This window comes from Danio rerio, chromosome 18 (genome assembly GCF_052040795.2).
Source record: "Danio rerio strain M-AB ecotype USA chromosome 18, GRCz13ab, whole genome shotgun sequence".
Lineage (NCBI taxonomy): Eukaryota > Metazoa > Chordata > Actinopteri > Cypriniformes > Danionidae > Danio > Danio rerio.
The window spans coordinates 43,620,001-43,637,327 of NC_141038.1; the positions used below are offsets into that span (position 1 = coordinate 43,620,001).

Sequence of the window (17,327 nt, forward strand, 5' to 3'; positions counted from 1 at the left end):
AGTCATGTAGTGTAATTCATTAATGAAGAGTTGTAAATAAATAGAAATAAGTATACAATTTAATGCTCATTCCTAAATATTTCCATTTACTAAATTACTATGGTATTTTAAATGTGTAACACCTGGTTTTATTAGATTTTTAGTTTTAGCTGTTATATACTATAATGTGTTTCTGTTTAGTAAAGCATATTGTTTACAGTAAATAATTAAACTGAACAATTAAGCCTCATATGTTTCATTGACAGTTTTATTGATCACGAAAAGATATGACTGACTTGGTTTTAAGTTGCATTGATTAAAAATGAAAATTGCAAAAAATAGCTTAGATGTAGCTAAGCTAATTTTGCTAAGTAGCTTTTAGCTTAGCTTGCTACATTTCTCAGAGGGTAGCTTTAAGTGTGGATAAGCCACATTATAGGTAGAGTAGCTAATAGCTTAGCTCACTACATTTTTCAAGTAGCTTTCCCAACACTGGCAGGTAAGCATGAAAAGAAACGGCGTCATACTGCCCCTTACCATTCGTTTTAAAGATGAAGTGCAGCCATTCGTACTTCTGACTACATAACTCGCAATCTCCAGAAACATATATAGGCCTACAGTTGGACTATGTTTTCAGAATGAGCCTGTGTTGAATGTAACTGCATAAGGGCTAAAGAAACAGTCCATTTAAAAAAAAGGCTCATTTTACATTATAGTTTTCTTTTGGACGATTTATTTGTTTTATGTTTAATCGACTTAAATAAATAAAAAAGGTAACAAACTAATTTTTTTTTAGAAACAACATGAATTTGGCTTTTGGTGTCTAATAATAATTGAAAACATACCTGGGAGCCATCATAGGTCCAAGAACCGAACTTCATGGAGCAGTTTTGAAGGTCAAAGGGGAAGAAGGTCACATCAATGGTGCAGGCAGATTTATAGTTGGCAGGAGGAGTCCAGGAGATTGTGCCATCAAATCTCACCACTGCTTTTGTCACGGTGGCCTCGAAATTACCATCTGCACTGCAATCAATCAACCATGAGATATAGACAGGCTCCAAAATTAACACTGTGCTAAATTAACATGTCTGTATTTTTCAGTGTAGCTTTTCAACATTGCAAAATGTAATGTTTTGTTTACATATACAAATGATTTGTTTATATTTTCTTCAAGGGAGCTGGAGTCAATAGTAAATAAAAACTGACCTATTAAAATGACAGTCTGAACAATTATCTATTCATAATTGCAATGTTTTTAACATGTCTAAACTCTGAATATTATGAACATATACAAGATATAGGTAAGTCAGGGTAATTTGAAAATTCAGAACGATCATTTGTTCTGTAGACAATAGAAAAAAATAGCTTAATTGGGCTAATAATATTGACCTCAAAATAGTTTTTAAATATGTTTAAAAATTCAGAATAAAACAAATAAGACATTCTCCAGACATGAAAAAATATTATAGAAAATACAGTGAAAAGTTCCTTGCTCTGTTAAACGTCATATGTAAAATATTTGAAAAAAAAAATTTAATTTTAAATAATAATTTTGACTTCAACTGTATATTCCTCAATTTCCCCACAATTTTGTGTCTGAATTTTGCTGCTTAATATTATTATGTGCACTAACTGACAAATCGCAGTGTGACTTATAAACTTTCTAACACCACATACTTGTCATAGAGCACAATGTCAGGAATCCAGATGGAGTCTGAAGGCACCCTGATAGAGGTGATGCCCAGGTAATGATCCGGATCCCATCTGAGCTTCAAGTCTGTCCATTCCTGAATGTGAAAGAGATTGATTTGTCTCACACAAACAAAACTTAAGAAACTCTTTAACAAAATACTACCAGAACCACATAAGAAAAATATTACTGGATTATTAAGTACTGCTTTACCTGCTTCATCCACACATTGGTCGTCATCAGCTGGTTCTTCTCATCCTATTCAAGAAAATCTCAATTATTACTAGTAATTTACCTTTTTTTTTTTTTTACCCTAACCATATTTCTATGTTACCCACAAACATGGCTAACAATAAATTTGGTTGCACTCTATTTTACTCTATTTTTTATGTTACAATGTATACTAGGTAGGTTAGTACCCAGTTTGTGTGGTGGGTGTGATTTTGCTAAGTAGGACACAATTGTGCATTTACATGTTGATTCTGAAACATCATTCCTTTTCAAAAATGTAATCCATACCTAATCTCTACCCCTTAACTTAACCCTAACTGTATATTATTCACAAAATCAGAGGGGGTTAATAGTTGCAAAGCAGTAGTCATGTTCCATCCAAAGATGCAAATTAAATTTATGCGCAAAACTGGAATATTGCATAAAACATTTGCAAATAACGCCCTGTTTGAACCTCATCGTCCACCCAAACATAACTACCACTTTCAGCCAATTTCGTTGTCACATGATCAGCTGAAGCAAGATCACATGACTTTTTTTTTGATGCTGTAATTTCAGTAAATGCATTTGCATTATGCACATTGTTTCTTATCAGAAAAAAGGTTATTCTACTCATCATTTCCATCCAGTGTTTTGTTATTCAATACTCCAAACTGTGCATTAAATAGGTGGCTGGAAATGTGGCTAATGATGTAGAAGCATGTTATTCTAACTGTAAGCATAAACTAAAACTGTAAACACATCTCTTAAATTTGATTGGAAAATTGTTCTAGGATTACCATAGATGTTGATCCAGTAACATGTCCCATTTGTTAAAATCACACTAACCCAGTCTAGGTAATGACTATGATAAAAACAAAGTATGAACATGCGGAAATGGACTGTAAAAAAAAATTCTCGTTTAAAATATGTTCAAATATAATTATATTATGACGCTTTTGTATGAGAATGCTGTTTTAGGATCACTCACCACATCCACCAGCTGGGAAATTGCCAGGCCAAACTTTACTTGAATAGTTGTGTTTAGATCTTCGATTGGTCTCACCCATTTCTGGTAGTTGCTGAAGAGATGTTTAAACAGCTTGTCTTCAGTCTTGGCATAGGAGGACAACATAGGAGGACCTTGAGGAAAACATTGACTTCATGTTAATCTCTTACATTCAGTTAGAACCGACTGGGACACTAAACAACAGTAATCAGATGGCAAAAGTCCCAGACACAAGAACCACAGGGCTTATAAAGGCATGACATTTCATCAATGAGCATATTGATCGCACTCAAGACATATAGGTTTTGTAACAACCTTGCACCTGCCCCTTTTAGTGACGACAAACACAATTCAGATCAATATAATTAATCCTTATAAGGAGTATCAGGAAATCTTAGAGCTTGGGCTGCCCTGATGTAGGCATAGAATGAAGGCTGCAATAGTAACACTAAAGAGATCTCCCAACAATGACAATTTACTGTCTACTCACCCTCAAGTGGTCTCAAACCTTTATGAGGTTTTTTTCTTCTGTTGAAGACAAACAAAGTTATTTTGAAGAAAGCTGAAAATCTCTAACCTTTGACTTTCCCTGTATGGAATTCGAAATTTCTTCCTTTGTTTTTTACAGAATAAAGAAATACATAAAGGTCTGAAAAAAGTAAATGATGACAGAATTTTCTCTTTAAATCTCTTTAAGTAACAATTCACACCATTTCCACCTCTAACTATTTCAGATGGAAATTATTTTTTTTTTTTTTTTTTTTTTTTTGCAGAATATAAAAGTTTTATGTCTATTTATGTATATTTTCTGTCTTTTGAAATTGTTCTACTCTGTAGCCTATTATACAAAACATTTGTTTCAGGGCACTGACAGCACAAGTAATAGGAAACTATATTACATTTTTGTGGATTGACCTAAAACTGTGGCCGTGTGAATGGGACCTTAGTCAGCATGCATCTAGTAGGGCTATTTTTTTAATTGGTTTTAATGGAAGTTGCCCTCCTATTTTGAAGGCTGGAACACTTCAGTCCTTGGAGGCAAGGAAGCACTGAGAGTGGTACTCCACTTAGTCTTCCAGGATAACAATTCCAGAACCTAATTGTGCCTCCTGGTATTACTACCTTTTGAAAGACAAGAATGTGCCTTAGTATTATTGAGGTTTGACAAATAGGACACAATGGATATTCTCCAGTCAACTGGTTTAGTGAATTCCTGCTCCTTAATATTTCCATCTGCCAAGCTAGCTTGCTGCAGTGATTATGTCACATGTATTTGGAAGTCATGAAATCTATGGAAATGAATTTAGGGATTTTAAAATTGTTGAGTTTAAATCAGGATTACGGCTGACAAAACACAGTAACACGACATTTTATGAATAGTAATTATTCTTAGTAATTTCTTACACTCTTACTGGAAATTGTAATATTATTACTGTAATATTTTATGAGTAAGACACTGCATGTGCGCGCACCATATAACAGAGTTTAATGAAGCCCAAACGGCGTTGTTATTGGATCTTCAGCAGCTGCTGCTATAATGCCAACTTCCTGATCAGATTTGCCGCTCAGGACCTCCACAGCCTGAGACACAAGGGAGAACTCAACGTGATTTGCTGGACACGTGCTCATCTCTTCGGGGGCGGCTAGACTTGAATGGAGATTTATGAATTTCTGTGTGAAATTGGTTTACATGATCTGGGTAATGTTACCAGCGGTGGTAAGAAAGATGATCTTCACTGTGGTGTTTTATACTCTATAGCTTTGTTCCAATACTGCGCTACTGCCTACGTAGACAGCTGCATCCACACAAAGCATATTGGATTAAATGGGACCTCACAGGAGACTGATTTAAAATGCTTAACATATGCAGTACCTTCATGCATCCAATCCTTCTTTTCATGTGCTAATGAATGCTTAAGCACATTCGAGTTTGTCATACCCATGTTGTTAAATTTAACACGGTATGCGTGCACATTATGAATAGACTGGCGTTTAATCTATTTTATTCACTTTTTCCACAATATTAGGACATTGCTTTTTTATTTATTCATAAAGGAAGCCTCATTTTACAAGTCACCGAAAGTTAAACAGTTGAGCTTTTTTGAATTTGTTCAGCTGATCTCTTGGTCTTGCAGAAGCACTTTTAGCTTAGATATCATTGAATCGGATTAGACCATTAGCATCTCGCCCCCAAAAAGTCCAAAAAAAGAGTTATCCAAAAAAAACAAAAAACTATTCTTTAGCTATATTGTGTTATAAGACCAACGGAAAATGAAAACTCGCTATTTTCTAGGCCAGTATGGCTAGGAACCATACTAATATCATTGATCAAGTCCCTTGATTATTATGCCAAAATTTAGCCAAATCGACCTAGAAAACATTTTATTTTTCAATTTCTTATTACACAATGTAACTACAGAAGGGTCAAGTTTTAAAGAGCCCCTATTATGCATTTTAAAAGGTCATATTTTGGTTTTGGAGGTCTCCAATAACAGGCTGATGTGCATGCAGAGTCAAAAACTCTTTCATTGTCTTATAATATGCATTTATTTGTACCTAATTATCCCAGTGACTCCCGTATGATTTGTTCAGCGATTAATTTTATCCCAAACCCCTTCTTAGCGTGATGCTAATCTCCGCTGATTGGGTCGATGACCCAGTCTGTTGCGATTGGTCCACTGTGTTGAGCGCAAGAGAGATCCTGAGTGCATGCAGAGTATATGTGTGAGTCCAATGCAGTTAAACACCAGCCTATTGCTCTATTGTTAACCATAAGTAAAAACAGTGACACACATTCAGTATTAATCAACACAGTGACAAAAGCTGAACTATTCTGAAACTTGACCACCACACGTGTGTAGGAACAGCTAATGGTGGCCACAGCAATGACAAACAACTGGATTGCGAGTATACAAACGCATTTAAATTTATAAAGCAAGCAGCACGCTTCACGTTTTCAAAATGGCTTTAGATGCGATATGATAAAATATAGAGTTAACTAGATACAATAAGAGTCGCGTGGAGTGATTGCAAGTAACAAAACAGTATTGAATACATAATTTGCAAGCATCGGTAACCATTTTAATCGCACTTACACTTGTGAACTGGAGGAAAAACCTGATCCATGAACTGTGTACTAAAAAAGTTCCTGTCAAGCTCTGACAAAGTCCCATACAACAATAGTCTTTTCTGAGCCTTCCTTTAACAAATGGCAGATGAATCCCCCATTGCAGGGTAGATTATTGCATTAATCACCAGAATGTTCACTTTTTAATGTTCACTCATCTTCAGTCCCGATCAGTCCTACACACCCATGCACTCTGCTAGAGATTAAAGGGAAAGGCACGTTCACGTTTTACCGGATCCGGCACTTAATATTTGGTATTGTTTCATGTCGACGTCAATATGAACAGGAACAAAAGATCCGGGATGAACAATGAATCATTTAAACGAGACTGAGTCGAATCTTTTATTACAAAATCGATATTTCTAAACAAGGTGCACTTTCAGATTTAAACATCAGATGGATGTTTTCATTCACTTAGAGCTATGTTGCAGGTAATTTTAAGAACCCACAATAGAGGGCTCTATAAATAGAAAGTCTTTTGTTTTGTTTTTTTGAGCAAGATATAAATAATCTAATCTGATCTAATGACCTATGCTAAGCTAAGCTAAATGTTCTTCCACCAGACAGAAGATCGGCTGAATGAATTTAAATATTGTCAAATTTAACTGTTTAACCCTATATGATGACTTGTAAAATTAGCCTTTTTACAATTATAATTTACTAAATTAGCCATGTAAAATTAGCTATTTACATGTTTTAGAGCAGTGGTTCTCAAACTGTGGTACACGTACCACTAGTGGTACACGGACCGGCTTTTGTCTTGTGGTACGCAGAGGAATCGCTGAATAATAAAAGAACAAAATGAACACACTTTTAACCCTTTGACACGTACAATAACACCGATGTGATCAGCACCGGCTGTTTTCTGGAGCGTACAATCACTGGTGTGCTTAGAATGTTTAGTGCATCGCATCTTATTATTGATTGTTTTAGTAAATTTGAGTAATTTTGTGTGTTTTTTTTTTTTTAAGTCATGATGCATGTACTAGACCAGGTGTGGGCAAACTTGATCCTGGAGGGCCAGTGTCCTGCATAGTTTAGCTCCAACCCTATTCAAACAGACCTCCCTATAGAGTTCAAGTGATCTTGAAGACACTGATTAGTTTGTTCAGGTGTGTTTGACTAGTGTTGGAACACATCTCTGCAGGGACACCGGCCCTCGAGGATCAAGTTTGCCCATCCCTGTACTAGACACTCAAACCTGCTTTGAATCTAAACCAAATATAAACTTGTTTTAGGTGGATGTAATATAAGATAGAATCCATCATTTAGCTTCACTGACATTCAAGGGAATGATTTGACCCAGAAGCTATAAAACACTCCAAGAGTCTTTTTTTCTCATTTCTGTCTAAAATGGAGGTTGTTGGCCACGGTACTGCATTTATCTTATAAAAAGTGTGGTAAGGCCTAAATGGCATTTATTGATTTATGTATTCAGTGCCTATTCTTTAGCGCTATATTTAGCTATTGATTGGTTTTTGCAATTTTATCCTCTCCCCAAAGCTCGGTTTCTGTGCTTATAAATCTTGATGTTCTTCGACTGGTCATTTCACAGACAACTGCAGATGGTTTTCCAGTTTCAGCCTGTTTCCCCATTGATCAATATCTGTGGTTTTGGTCTCCCTTAATCAATGCAGGACTGATTAGAACATGCATTAATCCTCCAGTCACACTGTTATATCTGACCTGGACTCTCTCATGAAGTGATAATCGGTGTGGGTGAACATAAAGATCATAGCTTAATAAAGGGATCTTTCACCCAAAATGAAAATCCTGTCATCGTTTACTCACACTTTACTTGTTACAAACCTGTTTTACTTGTTTTCGTCTGCTGGTTCTCCCCGCCAGCCATTCCCACATGCATGTCACAGCCATAGATATCGCTGTTTTATCGCTAGATAAACATCACAGTGACAGACAAGAATGAAGCAGATCTCCCTTACTACAGAAAAAACTTTCCCAATGGTTATTTGATGTATTTGTTCTGGAGTTAATTCAAGCCTTTCTGCAATGACGAGTAACACACATTGTCGTTTTAAAGTACACAGCTTTGCACTGTTTTCGCACAGCAAATAGGACAGGATACACATTAATATGGACTGCTTCATGGAAATCCATTATGCTATTTACTAAATAAACCTGATTTAAGTCCACAAACAGAGATTTTCTTTTATAATCGTACTGACATGTAGCTGTGGGGATGAATTTACTGTCTTTATTACAAACATGCACTGTTTTAAAATGTTTTAAACTTGAAAAACTCATTCTTGAAGTGCAGATGATCACAGAGAGCTGAACAGATCTTTTAATCCTGGTTACTTTGCGCACGTCCTGTCTTGTTGATATGATATCACATGTCTACAAAGACATGTTAATCAATTCAGTTGGCAGGGAAACCGTACTCCTACGTCACGTTGCGATGGGCCTTAAAATAGGAGAAATTTGGATGCTATTTTTAACGCCAGGAACAAAAAAAAGAGAGACTTATTGTGTTTATATCACTCCAGTATCCCACTATACCACAGGTGTCAAACTCACTTCCAAAAGGGCCGCAGCTCTGCACAGTTTAGTTCCAACACTAATTAAACACACCTGATCAAACTAATTGAGTCCTTCAGGCTTGTTTAAAACCTACAGGTAAGTGTGTTGGAGCAGGGTTGGAACTAAACTTTGCAGGGCTGCGGCCCTTCAGGAATTGAGTTTGACACGCCTGCACTATACCTACACACAGTCCTGGCTAAACAGCTTACAAAAGTTTGTTTTCATCATAGACGCCCTGTAATTCAGTCTTGATTGAATTTTATTCAAATTAGGATAAATAATTTGATTACTGATGACCATGGAAACATAGTCATTGTTTACTGCTTTCTTCAATATGTCTTCATTAATATTCAACATAAGAAAGAAACTCATAAAGGTTTGGAACCACTTGAGGGTGAGTAGATAGTAAGTAAATGATCCTTTTTGGGTCAGCTCTCTCTTTAAAATGATCTGAAACGGCTTTCTTGCTGATATTACAGTAGTCTTCAAAGAACACTTTTTCACATTTTTGTTAAATTACTTCTTAAAATGCAAAGTATAAATGCACAAACAAATACCATATATATTGGTTTATCCAATATATATACCAATAAATAAAAAACACCATCTAACAGCACACATTTTTCACTTTTTTCAATGTGACAATGCTATGACCCCAAGGGAGAAGACAAGATGAATTATTTCCTCAAGAGTGCTTTAAAATGTCATTTGAACTGGAATGGTCTGCTAGATATTACATCTTTGAGGTGAACTTTGTCCACAGATTGTAATCGAAAGTTTCACCTTAAAAAACGTATTTTATTCTCAGCTGTTACACATAAGTGCTCCGAAACAACATATTTTGGGAAACGACTAAATTCACAGGTGTGCTGTTTTGCACTTGATTTATAAATTGTGTTTTTGCGATCACTTATTAAATGTGCAGCATCCAGTTTGTAGCCTGATAGTACACTGTTAGACTTTTTTTTTTCATGATAACTTACTGGCAGCATTGCTGTAAGCAACTGCTCCTTTACAGTAACTTACCTGTAAATGAGTTTTACAGTAGCAGGGACCTACCGCAATTAAATTTTACAGTAAAATAGCCCTACCACAACTTCCTTTTATAGTAAAATGCCCTTTACCATAACAATTTTTACAATACTTTTACTGTTATTTATTTTCATAAAAAAAATATTTATTTTATATAGAATAAAAAGTAAAATATTTATTTTTAGTATTTACTGTTGCATTTAATAAAATCCAAACATATGACAAGGTCATCTGCAACAGTATTCATTGTTATTATTTAGTTTTAAAAGGTTTACAAAAATAATTTTCATTCAACCCAGGCTTATTCTGATTACGTACCCATATATACATTTCTGGAGAGTGCCAAATACATCCCAGGAGGCGCGTATTTTTTTAATATTTGTTTTCGCAAATCCACCAGTGTTTGAGTTCTTAAATTTTTCTCATGAGTGCCTGGTCTTCTTTCATAAATCCACTTGATTGACTGACTGACTGACTGATCAACCGACTGACCGATCCCCCACCCAGCCCCTTCCCTAAACCCAACTAATAGTGTTTTCATAAGCATCGATTGACCAGCGCCCACCCACTTCCCTAAACCCAACAGACAGTGTTTTCGAAAGAAAATCTAGAAAAAGAAAAGTCCTCACGGCAGCCTGATTTTTACCACATTTGAAGATTTTACCATATTCTTACCCTGTGATATAGTTGTTTGTTTCCTTTTTTGTCTTTTGTTTTTGTCTTACCTGCTTTCTAGAACCGTTCTTCACCAGACTCAAACTCCGTCATCACGGTCAACTACGCTCTGCTTCCTAAATCCTCCGACGTATGCGACAAGCCACTCGACAAACTGCTAACAGTAGAAAAGCCGTTCATATAGAGGTAAGCAGACAGCTGATAAGTGCGAAAAGGTACGGTGTCAGACCGCCAAGTAGTGTTCGTTTTAAAGACGAAATGCTGATATATGTTCCTCTGGCTACATAATTTGTGATCTCCAGAAATGTAGGGGTACGTTTATAAAATGAGCCTTTGTTGTTTTTATTCATCAAACTATTTTAAATAAATTGAGTGATCAAAGATGTTAATTGAGGATTTTTGTCTTTACCTACAGTAGCAGTAGTCTACCTCATCACTTTGATTACACTAGAATACCGCAAACTCTTAAAATGCAGTAAATCACTATAAAAGTTTTTAAATCATCCACAGTGCAGTGCATATTACAGTAATTCACTGTAAAGTACGTATGTGGTAGTTTACTGCACATTGTTTCAGTAAATAACTGTAACTCTGCTGCAAAGTCTAACAGTGTATATAAAAAAAGATGTCTTTGTCCAGTCCGGATGATCTAGCCTCTCAGTGACTAAAATAGAGAAGACAATCCATTTTCTGAGTGTGATCTTTATCTCTCTGTCACTGTGATGGTCTCACAGAGAGGGACAGAAAAGGAAGCTGTTGTATAAACACTTAGTGAATCAGTCACATTTCATTTAAAAACTGACAATAAATTGATATTTAAATCAAAATAAAGTATTATATTATATAATATTATATAATATTATATTATATTATATTATATTATATTATACAGTATTATAAACAATGGCAATAATATGTGTGCAGCAATACCACACAAAAGTATCATATTCATAATGAAATTTTATCTTTTATGAATTGTTTTATATGCTTGGAAACTGCAGTGTTTACTCTAAGCTTTAAAATATAAAGATGTTATTAATAAATGGTGTTCACAAATGACTGTTGAGTAATCTCTATTGAAATGAGCATTATTTTTTTTGTAAATGTAAATATAAATGTCATAAAGCTGTTGACCTGTAATTTATTAACAATTTCAGCCAGTTACTAAACCATTCTATATTGGGAAAAGTGTAAAATATCTTTCCATGTGCAAGTTAAAAAACTTACATCATCATAATGTCGGAAATAGGAAATGCATCCCATCAGACTAGATAAAAAGTATCCCTTCAGGGGAAGAAATAGGAATAACTACTTAATGGTAACAAAAGCAGAGACACGGGAATCCACAGGCAAATGGCACCCTAATTAGTTATTATATTATATTATAATTTATTATATTATATTATATTATACTATATTATATTATATTATATTATATTATATTATATTATATTATATTATATTATATTATATACAACAATTAGAGTCCCAGCTGGGCCAGTTGACATTTCTGTGTGGAGTTTGCATGTTCTGTGGTCATGTGGGTTTACTTCTGGTGCTCCAGTTTCCCCCACAATCCAAACACATGCTTAATAGGTGAATTGGATGAACTAAATTGCCCGTAGTGTATGAGTGTGTGTGAATGAGAGTGTATGGGTGTTTACCAGTTCTGGGTTGCAGCTGTACGTGCGTAAAACATATACTGGAATAGCTGGCGGCTCATTCTGCTATGGCAACCCCTGATAAATAAGGGACTAAGTGGAAGAAAAATGAATGAAAATACAACAAACAGTGGTAATATCTTTTTTTTAATAAATTATTTCATATACCTAGAGACTTCAGTGTTTTCAATACATTTCTTAACTTATGTTATGAATGAATAGTGTTTACAAAGGCTGTTAGGAGAGTGTTGTTTAATGAAATAAGCAGTGTTTCATTAAATCAAAAAATATTATTAAACTTACACCTAATTACTAACCATTCTATTCATTAATTCATACGTTTTCTTTTCAGAGTCGCCCCAGCGGAATGAACCGCCAACTTATCCAGCATGTCACACTCATACACACGGACAATTTAGCCTATGCCCAATTTAACATGCAATCTCCACACAGAAATGGCAACTGACCCAGCTGAAGCTCGAATCAGCAACCTTCTTGCTGTGAGGCGACAGCACTACCTACTGCGCCACCAAGTTGCCCCTAACCATTCTATGTGAAGGAAAATTGTAAAATATCTTTTTATGTGCAATTTGGAAATCTGTCATTAACGTAACATCAGAAACAGGAAATACATCCTATTAGACTAGAAGAGATGAAAAGTATCCCTTCAGGGGATGAAATATGAATAACCAATTATTGATAACTAAAGCAGGACATGGAAATCCACACTGACAAACGGCACCCTAATTACTATTATATTATATTATATTATATTATATTATATTATATTATATTATATTATATTATATTATTATATTATATTATATTATATTATATTATATTATATTATATTATATTATATTATATTATATTATATTATTATCCCTGCGTTCGAGTGGGTTTCCTCCGGGTGCGCCGGTTTTCTCTCATAGTCCAAAGACATACTGCATGCAGGTGAATTGGGTAGGCTAAATTGTCCATAGTGTATGAGTGTGAATGAGTGTGTGTGGATGTTTCCCAGAGATGGGTTGCTGCTGGAAGGGCATCTGCTGTGTACAAACGTGCTGGATAAGTTGGCGGTTCATTCAGCTATGGTGACCATGGATTAATAAAGGGTCTAAGTCGACAAGAAAATGAATGAATGAATTATTATATTATATTATATTATATTATATTATATTATATTATATTATATGTTATATTTTACTATATTTTATTTTATATCGTTATATTTTAATATATTATATTTTATTATATTATATTATATTGCATTATGTTATGTTATATTATATTTTATGTAATATTTTATTATATTTTATTTTTATATTATGTTATATTTTATTATATTATATTTTACTATCTTATATTATATTATATTGCATTATGTTCTGTTATATTATATTTTATTATGTCATTATATTATATTTTATGTTATATTTTACTATATTTTATTTTTATATCATGTTATATTTTAATATATTTTATTATATTATATTGCATTATTTTCTGTTATAGTATATTTTATTATATTATATTATATTATATTATATTATATTATATTATATTATATTATATTATATTATATTATATTATATTATATTATATTATATTATATTATATTATATTATATTGTTTTGTATTGTAGAGTTATCAGGAATCCTGTATTCTGAGTCATGCCATACAGCAGTAATCCTCCTATGTATCGATAAAATCAGCATTGTGAAAACTCTCATTGTTTCTAATTAAGTTGCCTTTTTTTTTTTTTTTTAATTCAACATGCTCCCATGTTATTTACTTTTTTACTTGAGCTCCCATTTTTTGTTCATAATTACTGGGCTGGTGTAAAGAACAGAAAACACCTTAATAAGATCCTTAATAATCCTTAGTAAGAAACTCTTTAATAATAAAAAAAAAATAATAATAATAACATATATATAAATAATAATAAAAAAACATATAAATGATGACTGGGAGATGACCAGCGAGGCTGGGAGCCCAGCCAAAACCAGCTATGTCCAGTTTAAACCAATCTGGTAAAACTGGATTTAGGTCCTTCCCCAGCCTGAACAGGTAAGACCAGGCTGGAAATGGCTGGAAACCAGCCTGGAAATGACCAAAATAACGAGCCTAGACTGGTTTAAGCTGTTTTTGGGGGAGTGCGGTTATAGGGATTTTCAAGGATTTATTATATTTTCTATATATTTTCCTTTATAAGGATTTTCTATATAATCTCTCCTTTCTTTCCATGAGTTGAAATATGACCCAGGCATGTTCTTGGCAGGTTTTGTAAGATCTCAGTCTCACCCAGGAACAGATGTTTGCTGTGGCGTTGAGCCAAGGTCAGAGTCACTCACCTATAGCGGAGCACAGGACAGCAGAGCAGACCAGCGGGAGGAGAGCTCTGACCAAGCTGAGAGCTGTTACCATGATACCATCAGCAGCAGCAGCAAAACCACAGAGAAGATCTGCAAACAGCCATAATAACACACTAATACATGCCAATCTGCTACTGATCTTTCACAAGCATGTTAAACATGTACATAGTAGCAGAGAAAATACTGCACATCCACCTGCATGCAGCATCCTCTGCACATTTTATCATGCGTGATCCCAAATACATAAACTATAATCACAGACAAGATTATCACTACATGTTCAGCATCATCCACACCTTTACACAAGCAGACAAAGCATGAATTTCTCCACCTGTCTGCTGAGATTACACACACATTCATCAGTCTGCAAACACCCATTGTCTCTCTCCAATTCTCTCCCTTGTTCCTTTCTTTTGATTTCCTTACCGGATTATGGACTGGAAGAGAGCGGAATCTTCAGAATGTCTGTTTTCCATTTGGTTGTCGTGTGTCCATGCCAATCAGCATGTGTGTGGCTGCTTACACACATACAACCGTCATGGTCTCCCGCTCCTCCTCCTCCTCCTCCTCCACCTCCTCCTCCTCCTCCAGAAAAGACAGATCCACCCCTCCTTGCATTTTCCCGCACAGAATAAAACAGCCAATCATAGCCATGAACCCCCTATTATCTTGTGAAGTCTGCCCTCTCCTGTTCAAAACATGCACACATGCTAATGAGCAAACAGCAGAGGTCTTCAACCTTTTTTTGACAGTGAACAGTTCCTTGATAAAGAACAAAGCGTAAATGACACAACATAAATTGTAAATCTGTCATAACAACATACAGTATATATTTATCATATTAAATTCATAATATTTATAATATTAAATCAACATGAAAATTGACCCTATTTGCTTAATGCGCTTGTCACAGTGTAAATGATTCATGTCTTGGTCTTTATTATTTTAATCAGAAAATAATAACTTTGCTTTTTCCATTATCACCACAGACTGTAAACATGTTTATTAATGTAAGTTCATATATCCACATGTGAAAGGTGTGTTATAAAATGTAACAAATTAATATAATTTAATTATTAAAGGGATAGTGGAAATTATGAATTATTACTCACCCTCATCTGAGTTTGGGAAGCTTTCTTGAGGCTGAAGATGAGGTTTTGGTTGATGAAGGGGAACTGTGCGGAACCAGTGGGGAAGGGAAAAGCAAAAACCTTTTGGTTGGACCTTTTTGGACCAGAAAACCAGTCAGTATCTGGTGTGACCACCATTTGCTTCATGCAGTGCATAACATCTCCTTCTCATGACTGGTGAGCAGGGTCGGAGTGGGACTCCTTTTCAGCCCTGGAGTTTCAAGCCTTAGACCGGCCCACCTTAGTTCACGACTGACTATTTTAAAATAACGTCATTTCCAATTGTTTTTAATGACACTATCACGTCTTTTTCAAGGAAACAGCTGCTTTAGAACTTCACATGCTTTTCATAATTATGAGAACATTAAAGGGTAGCTAAATCTCCAACACTATTCTATAAAACATCACTATATCTGGATATATGTTCTGTGCAAAATTCTTCATGGATATCCATTCCTTTGTAACGGTGATCGCACAAAAAATGAAAATAAAATATTTACACCTACCAAACAGTATTATACGTATTAACACACAAAAAACAAAATGATTCAAATGAGGTTTGAACACATGACGCTGGCGTTGCAACACAATGTGCTGACCACTGAACCACAATGGCATTATTATAATGATGTGTCTGGTAGTTATCAAGTTAAGTTAGATTTATTAATGTAATGAATCATCTAATTTTTATTGAGCAGGTGTAATATAACTTTACACTTGCAGGCCATGGATACTATAAAAAAAGAAAGCTTTAACATATGACATTCTCTCAGAAAGATGTCGACTAATAGGATCTCTGCCGTGTGATCCAAAAATTCTAATGACAATCACAACAAAAATTTCATATTTTAAATTAAATTACAAGGCCACTTGATACAACACTTGCTTGTTTGATATTCAGTGGCTCAGAATTGCAGAAACTTTTTCTTCAAGTTTCCACAGCTTGTTACAGCAAGCTAAAATAAATTGAATGTGGTTAGAGATGTTATATGAGCAGATGTAGAACTGGGCTGTTTATAGTTGCGTATCTTTTTATATGGCATCTGTATTATGTAAAAGCGTTAACCTCTTAGCCAGGTAAAGGAAGATGTTAAGGTTATGGTTAAATACAGCTTAGGTGTGTGTCACCGGTTCCCACAAAGGAAATAATCATTATTAATACTAGATGGGGTTTATCTAAAACTGTAAATATTTAGAAAGCTTTCTGGGAAGATTAGGATTAAAGTTTATGTTAGATCTGTATGAAAACACAGTATATGGCAGGTCACCACAAATGTATATGTACAAACATTTTGAGTTCACTCAGGGACCAACTTTGATGATTTTATGTTTGTTTGACCTGCAAATAACAACAACAACAAAAAAAATCATAATGTGTGCTAATACACCTAGCATACTGTACATTTGTAATAGCGGCAGAGACACTTTACAGTCAATTGCTTTGGCTAAAATCTTAAGTAAAATTTTTATTTTATTTACATTTTTTTATTTAGGTTTAGTTCTCTGAACAATTGGCTTATTGTTCACTTTAGAGTGGCGTTTCCTATTGATTTAAGCAAATTGCAAACGCTTTAGTGCATGTGTGCCAACAGTAAGAACAACTTTCTGCAGTTTGTACAAAAACTAATTGCGTATGGCTTGTTGATCAAAATTGATGAGTCGATTCTCATTTAAACTGTCAAACTCTTCACAACTTCTTGATAATTTTTCATCATGTAGGCCATCACACTCAAAACAGGCTATTCAGTCATCAAGCATTTGTAAAAGCACGTTTACACCATCAATATCTAATATTGACATTGTTTGTAATGTCTGAAAACTTTATAAATGACCTTTAATTGCTATACAATTTGCATCATCTGTTTGGAAGCATATATATATATATATATATATATATA

At 34.5% G+C, this 17,327-nt stretch overlaps 1 protein-coding gene and 1 long non-coding RNA gene across 5 annotated transcripts in view; one reads left to right on the top strand and one right to left on the bottom strand.

The window, feature by feature from the left end:
- chrna5 (cholinergic receptor, nicotinic, alpha 5) overlaps positions 1 to 14,812 on the bottom strand; it is a 25,587-nt gene extending 10,775 nt beyond the window's left edge. The window contains exons 1-6 of one of the 2 annotated variants that reach the window (XM_087292012.1): positions 14,726 to 14,812; positions 14,279 to 14,389; positions 2,871 to 3,022; positions 1,883 to 1,927; positions 1,657 to 1,766; positions 825 to 1,002 (exon numbers count right to left, since the gene is read on the bottom strand). In XM_087292012.1, coding sequence (XP_087148138.1) covers positions 825 to 1,002; positions 1,657 to 1,766; positions 1,883 to 1,927; positions 2,871 to 3,022; positions 14,279 to 14,351 — 558 coding nt within the window. In that variant the 5' untranslated portion in view covers positions 14,352 to 14,389; positions 14,726 to 14,812. 2 annotated transcript variants of the gene reach the window in all.
- The window catches only part of LOC147839804 (uncharacterized), a 32,675-nt gene extending 16,770 nt beyond the window's left edge, over positions 1 to 15,905 (top strand). The window contains exons 5-6 of one of the 3 annotated variants that reach the window (XR_015515213.1): positions 10,325 to 10,449; positions 14,206 to 15,905. This is a non-coding gene — a long non-coding RNA (uncharacterized LOC147839804). Of the gene's footprint in view, positions 5,090 to 10,324; positions 10,450 to 14,205 lie in introns of those variants that run through there. The other 2 variants (XR_015515211.1, XR_015515212.1) reach the window with 2 other exon arrangements.
- The last annotated feature ends 1,422 nt before the right edge of the window (positions 15,906 to 17,327 follow it).